The sequence below is a fragment of the Struthio camelus genome, chromosome 2 (assembly GCF_040807025.1).
Source record: "Struthio camelus isolate bStrCam1 chromosome 2, bStrCam1.hap1, whole genome shotgun sequence".
NCBI classification, from domain to species: Eukaryota; Metazoa; Chordata; class Aves; order Struthioniformes; family Struthionidae; genus Struthio; species Struthio camelus.
The window spans coordinates 9592446-9610709 of NC_090943.1; the positions used below are offsets into that span (position 1 = coordinate 9592446).

An 18264-nucleotide genomic window follows, 5' to 3' on the forward strand; every position below is an offset into this window, starting at 1 on the left:
TTTCTGGAAACTGGCCTTGACTATTTGTGTAAAATTTCTCTAAATCTAAAGGTCTAACTGAGCAAAAAGGCAAGAGCCGCAAGGACTTAAGATATGCCGTGTGGAGTCAGATCGCTCTTCTCTGCTGTATCACGCTCTCCTTACCAGTCATAACAGCTAATGGTATTTAGGGACGACGTCTGAGTCTGGCTGCTTTCTGCTTCTTTTCAGCACCATCTACAATAACAGGACTACAGATGTTAGAGAATATATCTATGCCTATTCCTTCTAGCATGTGTTGATGAATCATGAATTTATTCAAACCCTTTTCACACCTGCTGATCCCAGCTGTCTTCACAACCTCTTGTGGCAAAAAATTCCAGAAGTTCTCTACTTACTGCATAGGAAAAGTACTTTCTTTACATGCTTTAAACTGGTTTCCTATTATTTTCAAGGAGTACTCTTTAGCTGTAGTATTGTGGGATTCAGTAAATGATAGTCAGCCAAAGGCTCAGATAGTTTGTATCACATAAAGAAGTGGAAAAAAAAAGAAAAAAGATACTGTTTTTACTGCTTAAGGCATGTGCACATCCATACAGGAGTGTTCTTGGGGTGCTTAGAACGGTTCCAGCGTAAAGCACAGTGTTTTTGTTTTTGTTTTTATTTAAATGCCACTTTTTGAAATGTCGTTTGCTTACTTACGTTTATTTCGTAAACTGCAGTTCAAGCCAAGTTCACTTCCAGATCCTCAGCGTAGCTCCCTACAGCATAAATATCTGTTCCAAAAACCTTCCACCCTGACCTCTCTGCCTGCCATCCAGGCTAAGTCTCTGTCTCTGTCAAGATTTTAAATGAAGTTATGGTGATGTTAATGTGTAGTCCTTCCAACAACAGGAACATGCAGGCAGACTGCCTTGTAACATCAGATGAGTGCTGAAGGCTAGCATCTGTCATTTCTGCCACATACCTCCTTCCCCTGTAACTCCAAATGAACTTCAAACTACTCTGCACAAAGCCTGCTTTCGCTGGCAGACACATATTGCTGGAATACGTAATGCGGTAGGCAGATATAGAAATGTAGGGTGAACTCATTGCTACTTACCTCAATAAACAGAAGCTTATTGAGCCGAGGGTTTGTCCATGCTATCACAGCAGGTTTTCAAGGGATTTTCTCCTGTCGTGAAAGGCATCTGAAAATTACATATAATTTTATGTTTCGTGTCCTGGAAAAATGTCAACAGCAAATGACACTATTATTTCATAGAACTTCAGCAAGCAATAAATGGGCATACTTTAAAACGGACTGAAAACCTAAGCAGGGGAAAATAAAAGGAAAAACAAGCAGTTTGAACCCCCTAATATAGTGTTGGTAAAGCTAACGAGTAATAGAAAGAACATTAATCAGTGAAGAATTGGTAGCAAAAGAAAATACAGTGAGAGTAGCGTGTTAGCCGGTGAGAAACACGAAAGGTTTATTTCATTGCTGTGAATGTTTACATTAGCTAGAAGTCTCCCTATGCAACCAAATTCTTGCTGGTTCACAGCGGTATCTCGGCGTGCGCCAAGCAGAAAGCCAGGATGTTTCATAAATATCAAGCCAAAGGAAAAGCCGGAAGAGGCTGAGTAAAAGAGTGTCCCTGATGGCAGCCCTTGGAGAAGGAGCCCTGGAGCTCAACAGTGTGGGGATTGAGCCAGGGCAGGCACGGCTTGGTCCGTCCCAGGGAAGTCTGGTATCACAGAAAGGTTCAGCAGGTGTTCAGCTTTCTTTCTCATCCCAGCTATGCAAGATGCAGGGTAGAGGAGCTTCAGCTAGCGTGTTCCCTTGGTGTAGTGCTGCTGTATCACATCATACGTACCATCCTGCTGTTCTCCCTTCTAATCGGCTGTTCAACCATTTCCTGCAACAGAGGCTTCCCATGCACCTTGGGGTGCCTGTAGTAAAAACTAAAAACAAAACACAAAAACAAACAAACAAACAAGCAAAAACCCCAAGAAGCTTCCAGGAAATGATTGCTTGCCATATTCGCTGTTTAATTTCCTTACATTGAATCCCATCTACCTCTGGCTGAAAGTTCCAGTAATCCAACGGAAGTCAATCATCATGTTCACCTGGGAGCTTTGTGTCAAAGACAGTTTCGCAGGATGATCTCCCCCTTGGTAAATCATTCAGTGATTTAAGCATATGAAAGAAGGCTGGAAAAGACAGGAATTAGATACTGAAAGATGCTGCTAGTCGTGTTTCCTGAGGACAGGAACAGATCAGTTCTTCCAGCAGAGTAAACAAGATTTGTCATACTTGTGCCAACCAGGCTGAAACCCTTTTCAGAAGGCTTTATTATACTGCCCCGAGCAGTCAGCTGTATAGGTGCATATTTTGCTTTGCAAATGGGAATTGATTTTATAGCCCTCCTTATTGCCTATCTACCTGTCTTCCCACAGCTGAAAGCTATCTGCTTATTTATGAGCATGGAAAAAAATGATTTTCAAAACTTCAGTAGTAATTTCTCCAGTTTTATTTTTTTTCCTCTCGGTCTCAGATTGTTATTAGGGAGCACTCTCTATTTTACTGTAAAGTAATTTCACAGTTTCTTTTGGTGTTGATCAATCTTAAATACAATAAATTAATGGTATAAAATCCTTATATTTGGTGTTTACAGAATGAAGAGCCGATTTTTTCCAAGGACGGCCGGAAGTTTTTCTTTGTCCGAGCCATTCCTCAGGGTGGACGTGGAAAATTCTATCACATCGCCATGTCGTCATCACAGGTGAATTGCTCACAGCTGCTGCTTTTTTATCCTACCCTGAGTGGAAAACAATAGAAAGATATTTTTTTGTGCTCAGATTTGAGAGATAAGAAGGTACAAATACAGAATGTGGATCTTGTGCTTAAAAAAATATATTTAGTCGTAGTTTATCAGGCATAAGATAAATTTTCAGGTGAGATACTTTGAAGAAAAACTTCTACCTACTCTCTCTTTTCAAATAATATCTTTACTTTGTTCTATTTTTTTTTAATATCTTCCTAGTTGTACCTAAATAAATTAGTCCCTATGCTACTGTAAAGGATTAACCAGAAACTCCTGGGGATATTGGATTAGAAGAAGGGGTTTCAGGCTGTTCTGCACCAAATTCATCACATCATTATCATCAATGGAATCATACTAAAGATGGTTCTTACTCAGTTCTTACTCTTTTTTTCAAAAAAAATCTAATTCTATTTTTGGCAGCCCAATAGTAGCAGTGATAACTTACAGTCTATTACATCTGGTGACTGGGATGTGACAAAGATATTGGCATACGACGAAAGGAGACATAAAATGTAAGTAAAGTTTGGTCTGATAAATCAGTCGTCTGTTGTTTAGCATTGGACTATATGGTCAATGAGTTTACAACAGTATTTTGATTGTATGAACATATGGAGATATGAATAAGACAGAAGGAAGCTGTCTTTGTTTTGGCTTAACCTCTTACACCATTCCAATATAGCTTGTCTTAGTTTGATTTTCTCTGTACAGTTCAAACCTCTTTCTCTGACCATTAAATAGAGGATACAATTGTGTAGAGGAGTGATTTCACCTTAAACAACTGCTGATGTTAACCTGTAAAGGAAAAAAAAAGTGTTTTCATGGACTGCCTAGGTAGTCAGTTTTAGAAAGAATCCTTTTTGACCTGAAAAAATATCATTGCATTAGACAAAACTAGCTAGTTAGCAATTCAGAACAAGTTTTTTCACATTTGCTCTTTATGCCGTAAAATGACTTTTGTAAAGTTTTACTTTTTAAAACAGATTTCAAGAAAATACATGAGCAAATGTTCAGAAGATTTTCCTGAACCAAATATCACATAGATTCCTTCTCAAGCAAACTTTCAGTTAGATGCAAGGTTCTGAATTCTCATATTCTTCAATTTAAAATAGTTTTCCTTTCGGACACACTTGTCGTAGACCTACTGAGGAAAAAGTCTCTGGATTATGATAAATTTTGAATGAACATTAAGAACAGAGCATGATACTCCTTCAAGGTGCTGAATAATCTCAATTGCCAATAGCTCAAATACCAAGAGCTAAGAGCCTTAATAACATTTTGCAGAGATGAGCAGCAAACTAGCACAACTGCTCTTATTTGCATTTTAACTGTGCAGCCAAGCAGCAAATATCGTATGTAATTTGTGCAATCAAAATGTTCATCTAGGCAAGCACAGCCTATTGGAAACAGATCAGCAGGACTGAATACCCTGTCTGATGCATTTGACACCGCACGGAAAGTGCACGTTCGCTCCTGCGGTCAGTCAATATTCACATGAAATTCTTCTGGTGGCTCGATCTGAAACCTGCACGTTGAATAGAAGTTGGCCGCCTCCACCAACATCACCTAATTCAAAATCAAGAAAAATTTGTTCGTTGTGGTCTTTGGAAGCTGGTGCTCTCACTGCACAACAGGGTTTTTGCTGTATAGTTACAAAAAGAGGTGATCACAGTCTCAGCAGGAAACAGGGGCAATGAAGTATTCTTCAAGTTCAAGCTCCACCTTCCTTAAAAGTTCAACTGTCTTTTTCAAAGGGGACCTTTTAGTGGGTTTTGCGTGAGACACCAGTTAGGTAGTTGGTCAAAGATAAAAATGATTAGAGAAATAAAATTAAAAAAAGGTTCTAGACCACAAAAGAAAAGACTTTAAAGGTAACTATGCACCATAAAGTTTCATGTCAAAACTCGAAGGCCTTTACCTTCATCACTTTATCCCTTTTGATCCACTCACATACATAGTCAGAGACTCAAATGTTTCCATGTTTATTTTTATTGCGGTGCAGCCTACTACACACTTGCATCAGCCTGTGCTGTGAAGTGTCCCTTTGTATGTCTTCCTAATTTAATTTAAACTTTCCCTGCCTTTACCAGATCAGCAAAATGGCTATGTGAAGGAAGCTGTTGTAAAAGACACTTGGAAATACCCTCCTAACAATACAACTCTCTTTATGATTATTTTTTAGTTATTTCCACAGCACAGAAGATTTGCCAAGAAGGCGACATTTATATAGGTATGTATTTTACTGTCTTCATATACAGAATTTTCCACTTTTTTCAATCATATATGATTCATTATGTAAGAAGCTGATGCAGAAACACTCTTATGTGTTTGTCTTTAATGGGATTGCAACATCTTGCAGTGTGACACTTCATAAACAGAACTGCAAAATGGTAGTGAAAACACTTGCTACCAAGTTGGAAATGTTTGAAATTTAACAATTTTCTCATGTTGTTGTGAATTTGAAATTGGTCTTGAGCCTGATAGGCTGCCACACAAAACAGAACACTTTCCAACAGAATTGCTTAACATTTGAAAGATTTCAGAATTACCTAAACTGACAGTATAAACTGTTCTTCATCCCTCCAGAATGCAATTTTCATAGAAGTTTAATAGCACCTCAACTCATCAGGCAATTGAAAAGAAATAACAATATGTTATTTTTGCCAATATTTCTCTGAAATTCTAGAGGATTTTAGTTTCCTCATTAACTATAATGAGTGAAATATTAGTTTCTAGTAAGCTATTGATACTGTAGCTGTCACTAAAGCGTTGGGGGAGCAGATTACAAAGGGAAGCAAAACCGAAAACTGAAATAATCATTTTGAACAGGAGTCTCAGCCTTATTAATTTCACGCACCATTTCTAATCATCCTAAAGCACCAGCTGATAAATCCTCATAGTTCTCTGCAAAGGAGAGTCACTGAATTAGTCATGCTGCTCCTTCACAGAGCTGGAAACATAAGAAGTCCAGGCAATTCCATTTCTTCTGCTTTTCCTTCTCTACCACCCTGCCTCCGTCTTCATGTCTCCAACGAGGGGCAGGGCTGGTGCCAGCATCCTCGCTAAGAGCCAGTACATTTGCCTTCTCTAACATGTTGTAATGCTTTTTTTTCTCAATGGGGAGGGGCCTAGAGCAAATTAAATTCCCTATAATTTAATCATTTTTTCCATTCAAGTCCTCTATACCTGTTCACTGTACTCCACAATTTCCTGAGAGTAGTTCAGCTCAGTGCTTATTTTCTTGAAGGTGTAAAAAAAGGAGGGGAGGAGGGAATCAAAGCTGTTTTGACCAGCCACTTCAAAGATATAGGAGTAAAACACAGTTTAAAATGCTTCCTGCACTACCTAGCCAGTTTTAAGCCAGAGATGTGATCTGAGCCTAAACAAGAACCCAGGAGCTACTCGGCTCAGTCTCTGTGGCCCTAAACAGGTTGCTCTCTTTCTACCTCAAAGTGGTAGCAAATACACTTATCAGTTTTACGGTAATACTGGAAAGATCTGTTCATTAATATCTCAAAGTATTTTGATGTTGCAAAATGCTGTAGCAGTGCAAAAATTTATTTATTAGTATTTACCAATAATCTTTAATTCATTCTTTGGTCTATAACAGACTTTTACAAAATGGTTCTGCGTGTATGGTCAGGCCAGATTGCCTTCTTCAAAAACAGATCCCTAAACACAACATTTCCTTCTGCTTGGATGTTACTGGAGTAACTATTTAAAGGGAAGAAAGGCGAGTGGCCCTGGAGGCAGCAGCTAGCAAATCAAACCAGTGGGGCCACCAGTAAGAAATTTAAAGAAAGCAGTTCCAGCTCTCTGTTTTCTACTATAAGTTAATGTAGAAATATGGCTCCTTTGTTTCATGCTTTCATTCAATGAATTAAGATTTCCTCTTGTGGAATTGCAACCATCACTTTGGGGGAAAAAACTATACCATTCTATGTAACTACCTCACCTTGCAAAAAAAAGACGTCAGTATCCCTTTATAAATTCTCCATTTAGGCCAAAAAAAAAAAAAAAAGCTACTACTGCCATTTAGATTCAATTGAATGGAAATGCTTTGTCTCTTAGTAATATTGGAGACATTATATTTATGTTCTTCTACAGTACAGTACAGTTCAAATAACGTTGCTTCCAGATAACATTTGCTCAGTGACCTTCACGGACATGTATTAACTTTTTCAGCGCAAGCACAAATGGAAACTTCAACCGGCGGTGTCTGTCTTGTGATCTGATTGAAAACTGTACTTACTTCAGCGCATCATTCAGTCACAATCTGGAATACTTCTTACTGACATGTGAAGGTACGCTGGGTTTCGCTATTGCTGCTGTTGTGCCTGAGGATAGGATTTAGGGTGAGCGTCGATGCATTTAGGTATCCCATGTACCCGTGGGCAGTTTTGAAAGACTGGCTCTAAATTCCCTGGGCCTCTTGGACTCTGAAGTTCTACTCTTAACATTTTTTCTTTTGTTTTCCAGTTTATTTAAATTAGAAAGCAGACGGGCAACCTTTAGCTGTTCACACCTTCTAGCGGAGACAGAGGCACGCTCCTTTAGCCGCTCTAAGCCTCGCTGAGTTAAAGAGCAAAAATTAGAGGTGATAAAACATCAGAGAGTTTGTGAGATACAAACCAACGTGGAGGGATTCACTGTGGCAGACTCTGGTTGCATGATTGAACAGTTTGCCAAGAAAGGGCAGTTGGCTAGGGAGTTACCGAGTGGCCAGTGTGCTTGGTGGTTCAGTACACAATATCAGTGATTGCTCATCATAAATTTCCCCTAACTCTTAATAATTTATAGATCTGACAGATTTCTTATGCTTAAAATCCCTTACAATATCCACAGGGCTAAGCAGAAGGGGCATGTTAGGAGAGGGCATGTTGGGGGAGAGGAATGAAAGTGGATCACTTCAATAACGTAGATGCTTCCTATTATTCTGTCAGCTTTCTACATCCCTATTAGGAATAAATTCAGAACTCTGTAAAATTTAATCTTCTGTAATTTCATTCTGCTTAGTTATCCTAAATCACACTTGCCTGCGCACACGCAGAACTGAACTACAGCCCCGCGTGCCCATGCGGGTAAGCATTGCTCTTACCAGTCATCCACTGCTGTAATCTAAGCTGCTCAAACAAACACTGCAAAGCAGCATGCCACAGATATTTTCAAAAGATTAGGCAAAAAATGAGCGTGTGTATATCTAAAGGACAAGTAGCTGTTATGCATGCTGTCGCAGAGCAGCTAAGTACTCGCTTTGGTGAACGTCGGCAGTCTGTCCTGCAGGACACCAACTGTCCCTTCTTTGGTTGGCAAGTGTTCTCTGGTGCCAGTAACTGCTTGTAAATGAGGATAGAGAGGGAGTATCTGAGACGGTAGAATAGGAAATAACCAGGAAAATGAGGCTACAGGAGAGAAACAGAATCACAGAATCACAGAATGGTTGAGGTTGGAAGGGACCTCTGGAGATCATCTAGTCCAACCTGCTCAAGCAGGGTCCTCTGGAACATATTGCCCAGGATTGCATTCAGATGGGTTTTGAATATCTCCAGGGAAGGAGACTCCACTACCTCTCTGGGCAACCCGTTCCAGTACTCTGTCACCCTCACAGGAAATAAGTTTTTCCTCATGTTCATATGGAACTGCCTGGGTTTCAGTTTGTGCCCATTGCTTCTTGTCCTGTCACTGGGCACCACGGGGAAGAGACTGGCCTCATCCTCTTGACACCCCCCTTTCGCTTGTAGACATTGATGAAATCCCTCCTCAGTCTTCCCTGCTCCAGGCTGAACAGGCCCACCTCTCTCAGCCTTTCTTCATAGGAGAGAACGGTTAAGCTGATACCAGAGAAACTTCCACACATGCATATTTGCAAAAATATGTTCTGCCCGCAGAAGGAAAGATAGACTGCATTTTGAGGGGATATTTGTAGGTAGATTGAAAAATACCTGACAACACACAACGGTGAAGTAGCACTGCAGTAGAATAGACTGATAGCTTAACAGACTGCCTGTAAAAATCTCTGAATTACGCAGACATGTACAGCCGTCTCATTTCCCGCTAAACTTTCAGTACTGTAGTAAGTGTTACTATGTTTATGAGGTTTGATTTTTGACAAGAAAATCCCTGTATATTTTTCTCTGGTTTCCATTGCAAGAAAGGCTGTCAATAGCTACTAAAAGCAGTGTTCATTTTCCTTTCACACCATAACTGTTTACTATACCTGGGAATATACAGAAGCACCTGGGAATAACAAGATTACGGATTCTAAAGGGTCTTATCAGCAATTTTGAGTTGTTATGTTCGTATTGCATTATATCTCATTTACAGAAAAACCTGCAGTCATACTTGAAGAGATTAATGAATTTTATTAGTCTGTACATTAGTCCAAGTACATAAGATAATGATTCTGAATAATGAACTGAGGGGCCAAATCCTCAGCTGCCATAAAAAGTACCTCCATTAAAGTCATTATTACAGTTACACCTGCTGACACTGGCTGGGTATGTCTTCCTCTGAATTTTAGTTTTACAGGACTAAATTCTGAAAACCTAATCTTAGTATAGGGGAAAATAGGGCAGAACTATGGAGCTATTGTCTCCATTGAGATACCTTTACAAAATGTACATACATGAGAGAATAATAGAGATCTTCACTGGATTTTCACTTTTAATGATTTTATAAAAGTATTATTTCATTGAGTTTGGTGGAGCTGTTCCTTATTTACATTACTGAAAGCGAGAAGTTTGTCAGAGTCTTTACTTTCAAGCAGTTTGCAGGGCAAATATTTCTTTTTACCACATAGGTTTTGTGTAGGATCCATTTAACTTCAGATATCTGCTATGTGAACATTTACAGCCAAGTCAGCTCCCTTTGCTTCCTATTGTAGTTAGTATAGATCTAGTCAGTCGCATCATCTATTCTATTCTAAATGTATACTTCTGGAGAAAAGTAATCATCCCCTCAGGCTTCGGTGGCTATGCTAGTTCTCTGTTGAGTGTACAGGGACTCTAGGGTGACTCACCCGGAGGCGATGCATCATACACATCATCCTCTTTGAGTCAGTTGGAGAGTTTTGAACACTCCGATGCATGCTGGATTAATGCTGAGATGCTTCACAGAAAATGTGGTTCGTTATTATATGATACAGAGACTTTTCCTGCAACCGATGTAGAGCTGTTGCAGTTTGATGGAGAACTGCACTGATCCACTAATAAGAGAAGTCCTTCTCCACAGGTCATCTGCATACTTAGCTACAATTTGGCCTCAGTTTCTCAGACTTTCATTTTATTGGTTATGAGCAGTCATGCTCTTGTGTCTTCACAATTAGTAAGAAATCCCATTCATCTATAGACAGAAAAACTACTTTAATGAACATGTTCAAGGAGCCCTGCTTATCCTGCAGCTGAGCAAGCAGACAGGGTAGCGATAGTCCACAGTAGTGGAGAAGCGTACAGGTGTTCATGTTGCATCTTCTGTAATCTATGGGTTTCTAGCAGGTTTTCCCATCCTCTGCTTCCTCAAAAAATGGCACTACCTGCTGGTGGTTTGGTGCTTTCTTTTGCATCTGCACTGTTTAAAAGCATCCATAACATGGGTGTTTCCAAGTGTTACTTTCAGTGATCCTCCAAAAAAGCAAAGAACTTGCTTCTACATTACATGAAGGTCATGGGGTGATTTTTGGACAGATGTAGACATAAGAAATTCTAGTTTTTGCCAGTAGTCCTTCATTGTTCATAGGCTTTCTTGTCTTTGCTGTATACCCTGTGATGGTTTACAAAAATGTGTATTTTGTAGCAGTTGTGTGACTTCAGGTCAGACCCACATGTATCTTTGAATGTTGCTAAACTTAAATAATTTTACTCCGACCAATCCCATAATATTTGGAGCACTTGTATTTTCTCAGCTGTCAGCAGGACAGGTGCATGGACAAATATTTCTGAGAAGTTTCCCATGTCTTCAGAATAATTTTATACTGACTGCTAGAAACTAGCCTGCACCATACCTCAATTTTCACTCTAGCCTTTTTATTAACTTACTTTATGATCTTAAGTTGCAGACTTACCTGCTCAGGAGTATATCTCAAATTATCCTCTCTAAAATGCATGGTAAGGTTTACAACATTTGATTAATCAATTGATGCTTATAAAGTAGTTAGTGATATTTAAATGAAAGGCATTGGAAATGAAAAACATATTTATTCCAAAAAAACAGAGTGTTCTGGCATTACATGTTTGATCTCAAAGGTCACGAGTTGGAATATTTCTGCTCGCTGCTTTGGTATCGTTAAGGCAGCGTATAATTGTCTTTAAAGGATTTTTTGCTGTCCTATAAATGGTGCTTAACAGTAGTGCTACGTGGCACAGAATGAAAAGAGAGAAGTATCCTATACTAAAAGACAACCTCTCTTTTGGAGAGGACAATGTAATGTTTACTGTCAGTAGGCAACATTTACTGCAATCACTCAGTCCCAGAAGGGTAGTTACCTTATTTTTCATCTAATTTTAGATGCTCGTGATTGAATTACTGTAGCAGGATCTAGGGAAATATGATGCTGCGTAGATAGCTGTTAGATTATCTATCATCTCCTCTAGATCCTGTTGAAAAAGCAATGCATACTGGAGCAACGTTGCTGCTACTCTCGTTTTCACCACAAAATACGGACTTACACTTTTGTGTGCTCTCATAAACCACCAGCACAGGAACTGCCACTGGTCCCTTCTGGTGCAAACATAACGAAGGTGCAGATGATAGGGTGTGCTACTTTACAGTGAAGTTATATTGAGAATGGAATTTCCTCATGCGGAATGGAATGTAAAAGTCAATTGCACAGAGAAAAAGCGTAAGAAATCACAAGATTTGGCTACAGAAAGAAAGTTATTCTGTTTCCTTAGTGGAGCTCAGTCATATAAGACTCAAGGCTGCATGGACACTGATCCAGTAAAGCACTGACACCCATTTGCAGCTGTAAAAACAGGGTCGGTGGCTTCTCCTCTGGAGAATGAAGCCTTATCAAGGACTATCGCTGTTGTTAGCTCAGTAGTGTTTTAAAGTTTCCTTCTTAAATAGGTGCTCCTCTTCTTCAGTGACTCCCTCCTTCACTCCTCAGTGTAAACTACCAACATTATTTGACTCTCTGTGTAAATAAGTCAGTTCTTGGTGGAAGAAAGGATGTGCAACCAGTTCTGTCACAGGCTGAATTGAACAGTCACTCTGCCTAGCAGGTTTAGTTATAATATCTTCACTCTCATAGAAAGTCCTTCTGAAGCCATTGAGATTTTTACCTGAACGCACAGAACTGGCAAAGATTTGGGAGATCCCGGAGTTTAAGCCCTGGTATTACAGACAACTGCATCATATAATTTTTTGCATTAGTTTGTCAATCTCTATAACGTTATCCCAGTCATAAGCTGACCTGGGCCAGCCCAATGTACTTGGGGAGGCATGATGTTCCCCATGAAGAGTTAACGCCTGCTAGCTTTGAGACAGGAGCAATAATGAGGAAGACCTCTGGCACATGCATATATTACTGCAATTAATGCCACTTAATGCATGATCAAAATGATAGGGGTGTGCACCGCTCATGGAATGCCTACCAGCCTTCTAATTAAAGTTCTCCATAATCATGCATTATCAGGAAGGGATTAATCATTTCTAGGGATGGCATGAAGAAAATTGGTAGTTATACAGAGGGGAGAGGGCAGTAATGAGGGCTAAGAGAAAACCATTGTCTCTTTCTTGGCGTGGCAGCTGATGATAGAGAAGAGCCTTTGCCACTGGATTGTGTATTAGCTTTTAATTTATTGAGCAACTTGGGAAAAAAAAATCAGCTTTTGTTTTGAAAAGAAATAACAATGTGTCTTAGAAAAGGAAACACTTTCTGCAGGTTTCAAATCCTTCATTCTTTTCCAGAAACAATAAGACAATTTTGATTCAAAATATTTATTACTAAATCACTGTAGTGTATCCTAGCTCTTTGAAGATTATCTCAGCTGGGACCTGTGCTTGTAGCTGAGCTGGTAGTCTTTGTGGTCAGTATAGTGTGGGTAAAACGATTTTAAAGCTGTCTTTCTCTTTGGCAAAAGAAAAATAAACTCTTCTAACAAAAATGTTAAGGTATTATCACCTGATGTGAATGTCCTAGCACTTCAGTAGCTTAGCCTAGATGCTGTAGATCAGTCGTCACAGGTAATAGGGATTAATTTGATTCTGCCTTTCTAGTGGGCAGTTTTGTAGCTGCAGAGCTAAATGATATGTTGTAACTGAGCTGGTCTTGATAAAATTACTAAAGAGGCAGGAGGAGAGGGATTTATCTGGGTGTAGCTCTGCTCTTCCCCAGGTTTGTCCTCTAAGCCGGCAGCAGCAATACCAACAGCATTGTAACTGCACTCAGGACCCTACCGTGCTCAAGGATGGCTCTAGGCCTGGGGAATCATGAAAAACAGGGTTTATATCTGTTTTGTCCTGCCAGATAACATCCTGGTTGGGACCCACAGGCAGGGAACAAGTGTGCAAAAGTGCTGGATAGAAAAATGTTGTGGCTTAAGGATCTCCCTTGAGAGAGTGAATCACACTAACGAAGAAGCAACGCGACCAAATTAGCGATAATCTGAGTCAAATTCCTCACTCTGCTGTACATGTAATTCATTCTGTCTGCGTATTTATGAGTTTTAAAGACGAGCTGCAGTTTCACTGTATGCAAAGTCAGCACGTAGCTATAAACATCTCCGCTCCTTAAACTATTTCTTGAGAATTTAATTACCTTCTTTCCTCCCTCTTGGAGGAACATGGAAACACCATCTGGACATGGGAACACTCAGGAGCATTACTTGCTGCTTCCAGTTATAAGGTTTATTCTGACCATTAAAAAGTCCCTTTATTATTCTATATTTATTTTATTTTCCAGATTTTTGTTGGAGTCATCAAAAACTGTCACTTCCAAGTTGCATCAAATCTACATCAGCCTAATTTCTGCTTTGTGGCAGGTTATCTTGACCTCAGTTTTAAACATATTTTCACACAGAAGAGTCTAGATCTTGTCTAGCAAGGTCTGGCTTTCCAATACGGTCTAAAACCATGCTGCAGAATCATTTTAAAAATATGGATTTTTTTTGCCCTCTAATCTGGTTGCAGCCCAAGCTCCTGCTCACATAGATGACATAAGTTTGCAAGGTATTATTGCACTTCTGGAGGAACCCCTATACACAAAATGTTTTTATGTAGGTGGGTCTAAGTGACAAAACCAGTAAGTGAAATTATTAACTTATAATGAGAGCTTCTTTAACCCGCAGTGTCTGTGCTTGTTGAGACTAGGATTCAGAACTGGGCTCACATCCTTGATCAGTCCAATGATACTAAACGTGGTTAGTGGTTGCTAACTGGCGTGCGTCTCTCCCTCTTTCTCTTAATAACGTGACAAGGGCTTTTTACTAAAAACCATTAGCCATCGCTCCTGTGGAAAAGAACTTTTACAAGAGGCTGGAAGTGTTCAGAAAAGTAGGAGAACTGGCTGATTAATGCAGCATCGTGTGCCGCGCAGTGAAAAGCTCCGCCAGCGTACGGGTGGTTGGGAACATCCTTTAGAAACGCTAACATCCATTAGGATTGGCATCTTTCAGTCCAAGGATTTCAAACATCATGATGCTGTTGAATGTGTGAACGTAAAATTCAGAGCATTGTTTGTAGTAGTCTGTTTATACTTAATGCCACTGCCGAATAAGGACAAGGATTTTGTCTTTTTGAGGGTATACGTTTTGGAAAACCTCCGAGCATTTTATTCTATCACAAGACTACCAGTTGAAGAAACTAACTTAGCCAGGAATTTGCCCCACAGAAAAGCTAAATTAAAATCAATAAAGCATTTATTGATGAATTTCACTATAACAAAATAACATTTTATGTTATCCATATCCTTACAGATTCAGACAGATTCATCAGCATTTTTTATAATGTTGAGTTCTGGGAACCTTTTTTTTCTGAAAGCCCCATAAGATCCTGGAGATATGATTCTTAAGGTTCAATCAAACACCAAAATTTACTAGTTCTAGCATGCGATTCTACAAATGAAAATTTCTTTCTGTAATACTACAAATAATAGGTTGTACTACTGCTAGGGTCTTACTTTCTGATTAAAAGTGTCTGAATCCTGTCTGCTTCAGTAAAGATCATGCTATTTATCTTTCACTGTGAGTGAATCAAATCACATTTTGCCTCAGTTTCTCCATTAACAGGAATAAGCAATGGGATGTTACAGAGGCGTTATTAGTATAAGCTTGTACATCTTTGTCATTTTGAACGTGAAGATCCTGATATTATATACATACAGGACATGTATATACATCTCAGGATAATTCTGCATTGAGATTTATCAGGATACAGAGGTGGAGGGGATAGAAGTTTTATAATTGGTAAGATAAATACAGCATTAGTACTTAATCTGACTTATGGAAAGATGTGTAAAGCCCTTTGCAACCTTTCCTCAGATGATCATTTTTATGCTTTTACCAGGTGGGGAGCAGAGGTACAGTGAGAATTAGTGGCTTACCTAAGGCCATTTCTTGAGTCAAGTATCGTGACCCCCATTTCCTTTCTCATATTACAAAACTGCACTCGGAGGAAAAGCACCGTTGGCTACCAGCACAGACTGGCTCTGTAGCCTGTCTCCATCAGTGGAAGGTGCATAATTATCCTCGTCAGGATTTTTGCAATAAGGTACCCATCAGGGATGTGCCTGCCAAGCTCCCGCAATAAGAAGCTGGCTCATGCCTCGAGGCAGGAGGATAATGAACCTCTTTCTACATCTTTCTCAGTTCCTTCCTTTAATCAGACCTTTTAACCTGTGCTGTTATGGCCAGACCTCCCATCTTTGGAAATCAATGGAAAACCTGGAGAGGAAGGTTTTTCATACTTAGTGTGGACAAGTAGATGACAGGAGCATTAAATCAGTGTAAGGTGTCTACCATTCAACAGAGCTACTGCATAAAGCAATGTTTTGTCTGTGAAACATTGCTAATGTGTTGCCTCATATATCAGGCAGAAAACTTGTATACCATAATCTCATCCATAATATTCCTAAAATCAGATTGGTTTTACTAGTTTTTCCCCTAAATATCATTCTCAGGTAAAACATCAGTACAAGCAATAATGAATGTGAACAGCTTAGCTCTTGCCTGGATATATTTGGCTATTTATGGACCACAAAACAACTTAATATTCAGGCAAATCTGCAAAAAACATACGTGGATTGCTTTCTTTGTCTCTTTCCATAAAAAAAGTCATTTTATTCATAGGATATTGGCAGATTCTCTAAATCCTGTGCTGAATGTTAACATCTAAGATAGACATACTTACAAACCTGTTGGTCTTTATGATATTTGTTTTTATTTGTTGGACCATATCTCGATTTGGAGAGTTCAAAAACATCTTTGCTAACAGTGATCTAAGAAGTCAAGCTGTAAAATGATAGGAGATATGAGTTTGATTTTCTTCTCTGCCACAGACTCCTTTAGGCAACTCAAGCAGGTCATGTAATTCCAGCTTCCTAGAAGTGTTGTGAAAATAAAATCCATTACTGGCTGTGATGCTCAGATATGCAGTGACAATAGGGAGCGGGGGGCTCCCGGACAGATCAATTGTCAGTATGAATTTGAAAGATTCAGTGAATTTTGAATCTTTTCCTTGCAGAGAAATCTACCTAGAGAAAACTCTGCTATCAGTATGCAGGCAGGCACTTGCATAGCAGAAACAGCATGTAAAATGATTCAGTCATACAGGAGTGAAGAGTTAACAAGGCACGGTCGCACACATTTGCTGTTAGCTCACAGCACTGTGCAATATTTAGTCTCAATAGCAATTCAATAACTTCTCTGTAATTACATTGCAGGCTCTAATAAGCATGGGCCCAATCCTCCAAGGTGCCGAAAGCTCTCAGGTCCCACCAGACACAGTGGGAGTCAAAGATGCTTGCTATATCAGATGAGACTCTTAGCACGTGGTGGGACTGGATCCCAGCAAGACCAGCCTCCCTCACACTGTGCCTTTAGAGATAGGTATGACATTCAGCGATCTCTAGCACCGGGGATTGAGTTTTGAGTTATAGCTGCAGTAGAGTCACAATGAAAAGTAAAATAAGCCATTTTAGCTTAAAGCACGTAATTACATATTTCATGTTTTCATGGCACTCAGAGCGTGTTAGGAACTGAAAGACCCAAAAACAGACACTCATTCTCTTCCTGGCATGCTGATAGCCCAAGCATAGGTGTGCTGCAGCTGCGAGGAGGGAGTAGAAGTTACAGCAGGAGTATCACGCTGCTGCTCTTTTATTCTGGAGAATCCTTGGATATAAGTGTGCATGTGATTTACTTGTTGTAGGTGATATGCAGAGAGTGATCTTTTAAGGAGGAGTTGAGCAGAGGAAATGTTGCTTGGTAAAGCTTTAGGGAGAGTGTTCAGATAGGAATGTCTTCTTTCTATAGCAGGTTAAAGTGGTTGAGCCTCTTTTTTTGCTTTTGAGAGACGAGGAAGCCCAAGTTACTGTCTGACTTCTCCAGGTAACCCCTTAATATGGCCTGGGGCACCTCTCTCAGCTGACATGGGGAAAGTCTGCTGCCATGAGTACTAGTCTCTCACTCCGCAGCCTGAAACAAATATTAAATTCCCAGGGGGAAAATATCCGTATTTAATCCCTTCTTAAACTTAGTATGTAGAACGCTTGCTCCCCAGACACGTCTGTGAAGCCTGTGGGTTTAGTGTCAACTAATAATATCATAAAACTTCCTATTGTGGTAATGACAACGCATTTTAGAGAGTCTCTGAAGCACTTCTTGCTGAAATTCAAGTAAAAGCTTTCTAAATGCATCCGATCCTGCTAATAGGGCCAGTGCTTGGCATTTCATGTGATCTTTGGCAAGGATCATAATAAATGATGTTGTAGAGGTAGTCTAAAGAGACTTAATTAGAAGCTGCAATAACTACCGGTGCTGAGACAGAAGTTTTATTACCTGAGTCAAGAGCCTACAGATAGAGAAGTACGACAGGCCTGTCCCAGTTTAAACACATATGAAAGTTGCTTCCTAGACTTTGCTAAAGGAGCATGCGCCAACTGCCACCACACTTCAGTAAAGCCATGGAGTGGATCTGAGGACCCCAGATAAGGCTGAGAGACAATTTTAGATGCTTTCTAGAAGCCTAGCAGGCCAGTCTGCAGGAGCACCCAGTGTGCTAGGCTATGGCTAGAAGGAGAAGGAGACTCAGGAACAAGGCGATTTCTACTTTCAGTCCTGACTGATCATGCCTCTCTTGCCTCAGCTTGCCTTGTTGTAACCCTTGATAAAACACCTTACAGTGTTTTCCACCAGTAGATCTTGGAGGTTCACAAGGTTGTAGGTCCACAAGGACTGGAAGCCAGTGTAAGTCAGAGCTGGCACTGCAAGAGTCAACGCCATCCTCTACCCACCTTTGGAGCTGCAGTCCCAGCTTCACGTCAGCA

The 18264-nt window shown here is 39.9% G+C and overlaps 1 protein-coding gene across 5 annotated transcripts in view; it reads left to right on the forward strand.

The window, feature by feature from the left end:
- The window catches only part of DPP6 (dipeptidyl peptidase like 6), a 581229-nt gene that overhangs the window by 532472 nt on the left and 30493 nt on the right, over positions 1–18264 (forward strand). For all 5 annotated transcript variants that reach the window (XM_068934271.1, XM_009682036.2, XM_068934270.1 and 2 more), the window contains exons 13-16: positions 2637–2744; positions 3207–3298; positions 4966–5013; positions 6969–7087. In XM_068934271.1, the coding sequence (XP_068790372.1) occupies positions 2637–2744; positions 3207–3298; positions 4966–5013; positions 6969–7087 (367 nt within the window). The remainder of the gene's footprint in view (positions 1–2636; positions 2745–3206; positions 3299–4965; positions 5014–6968; positions 7088–18264) is intronic.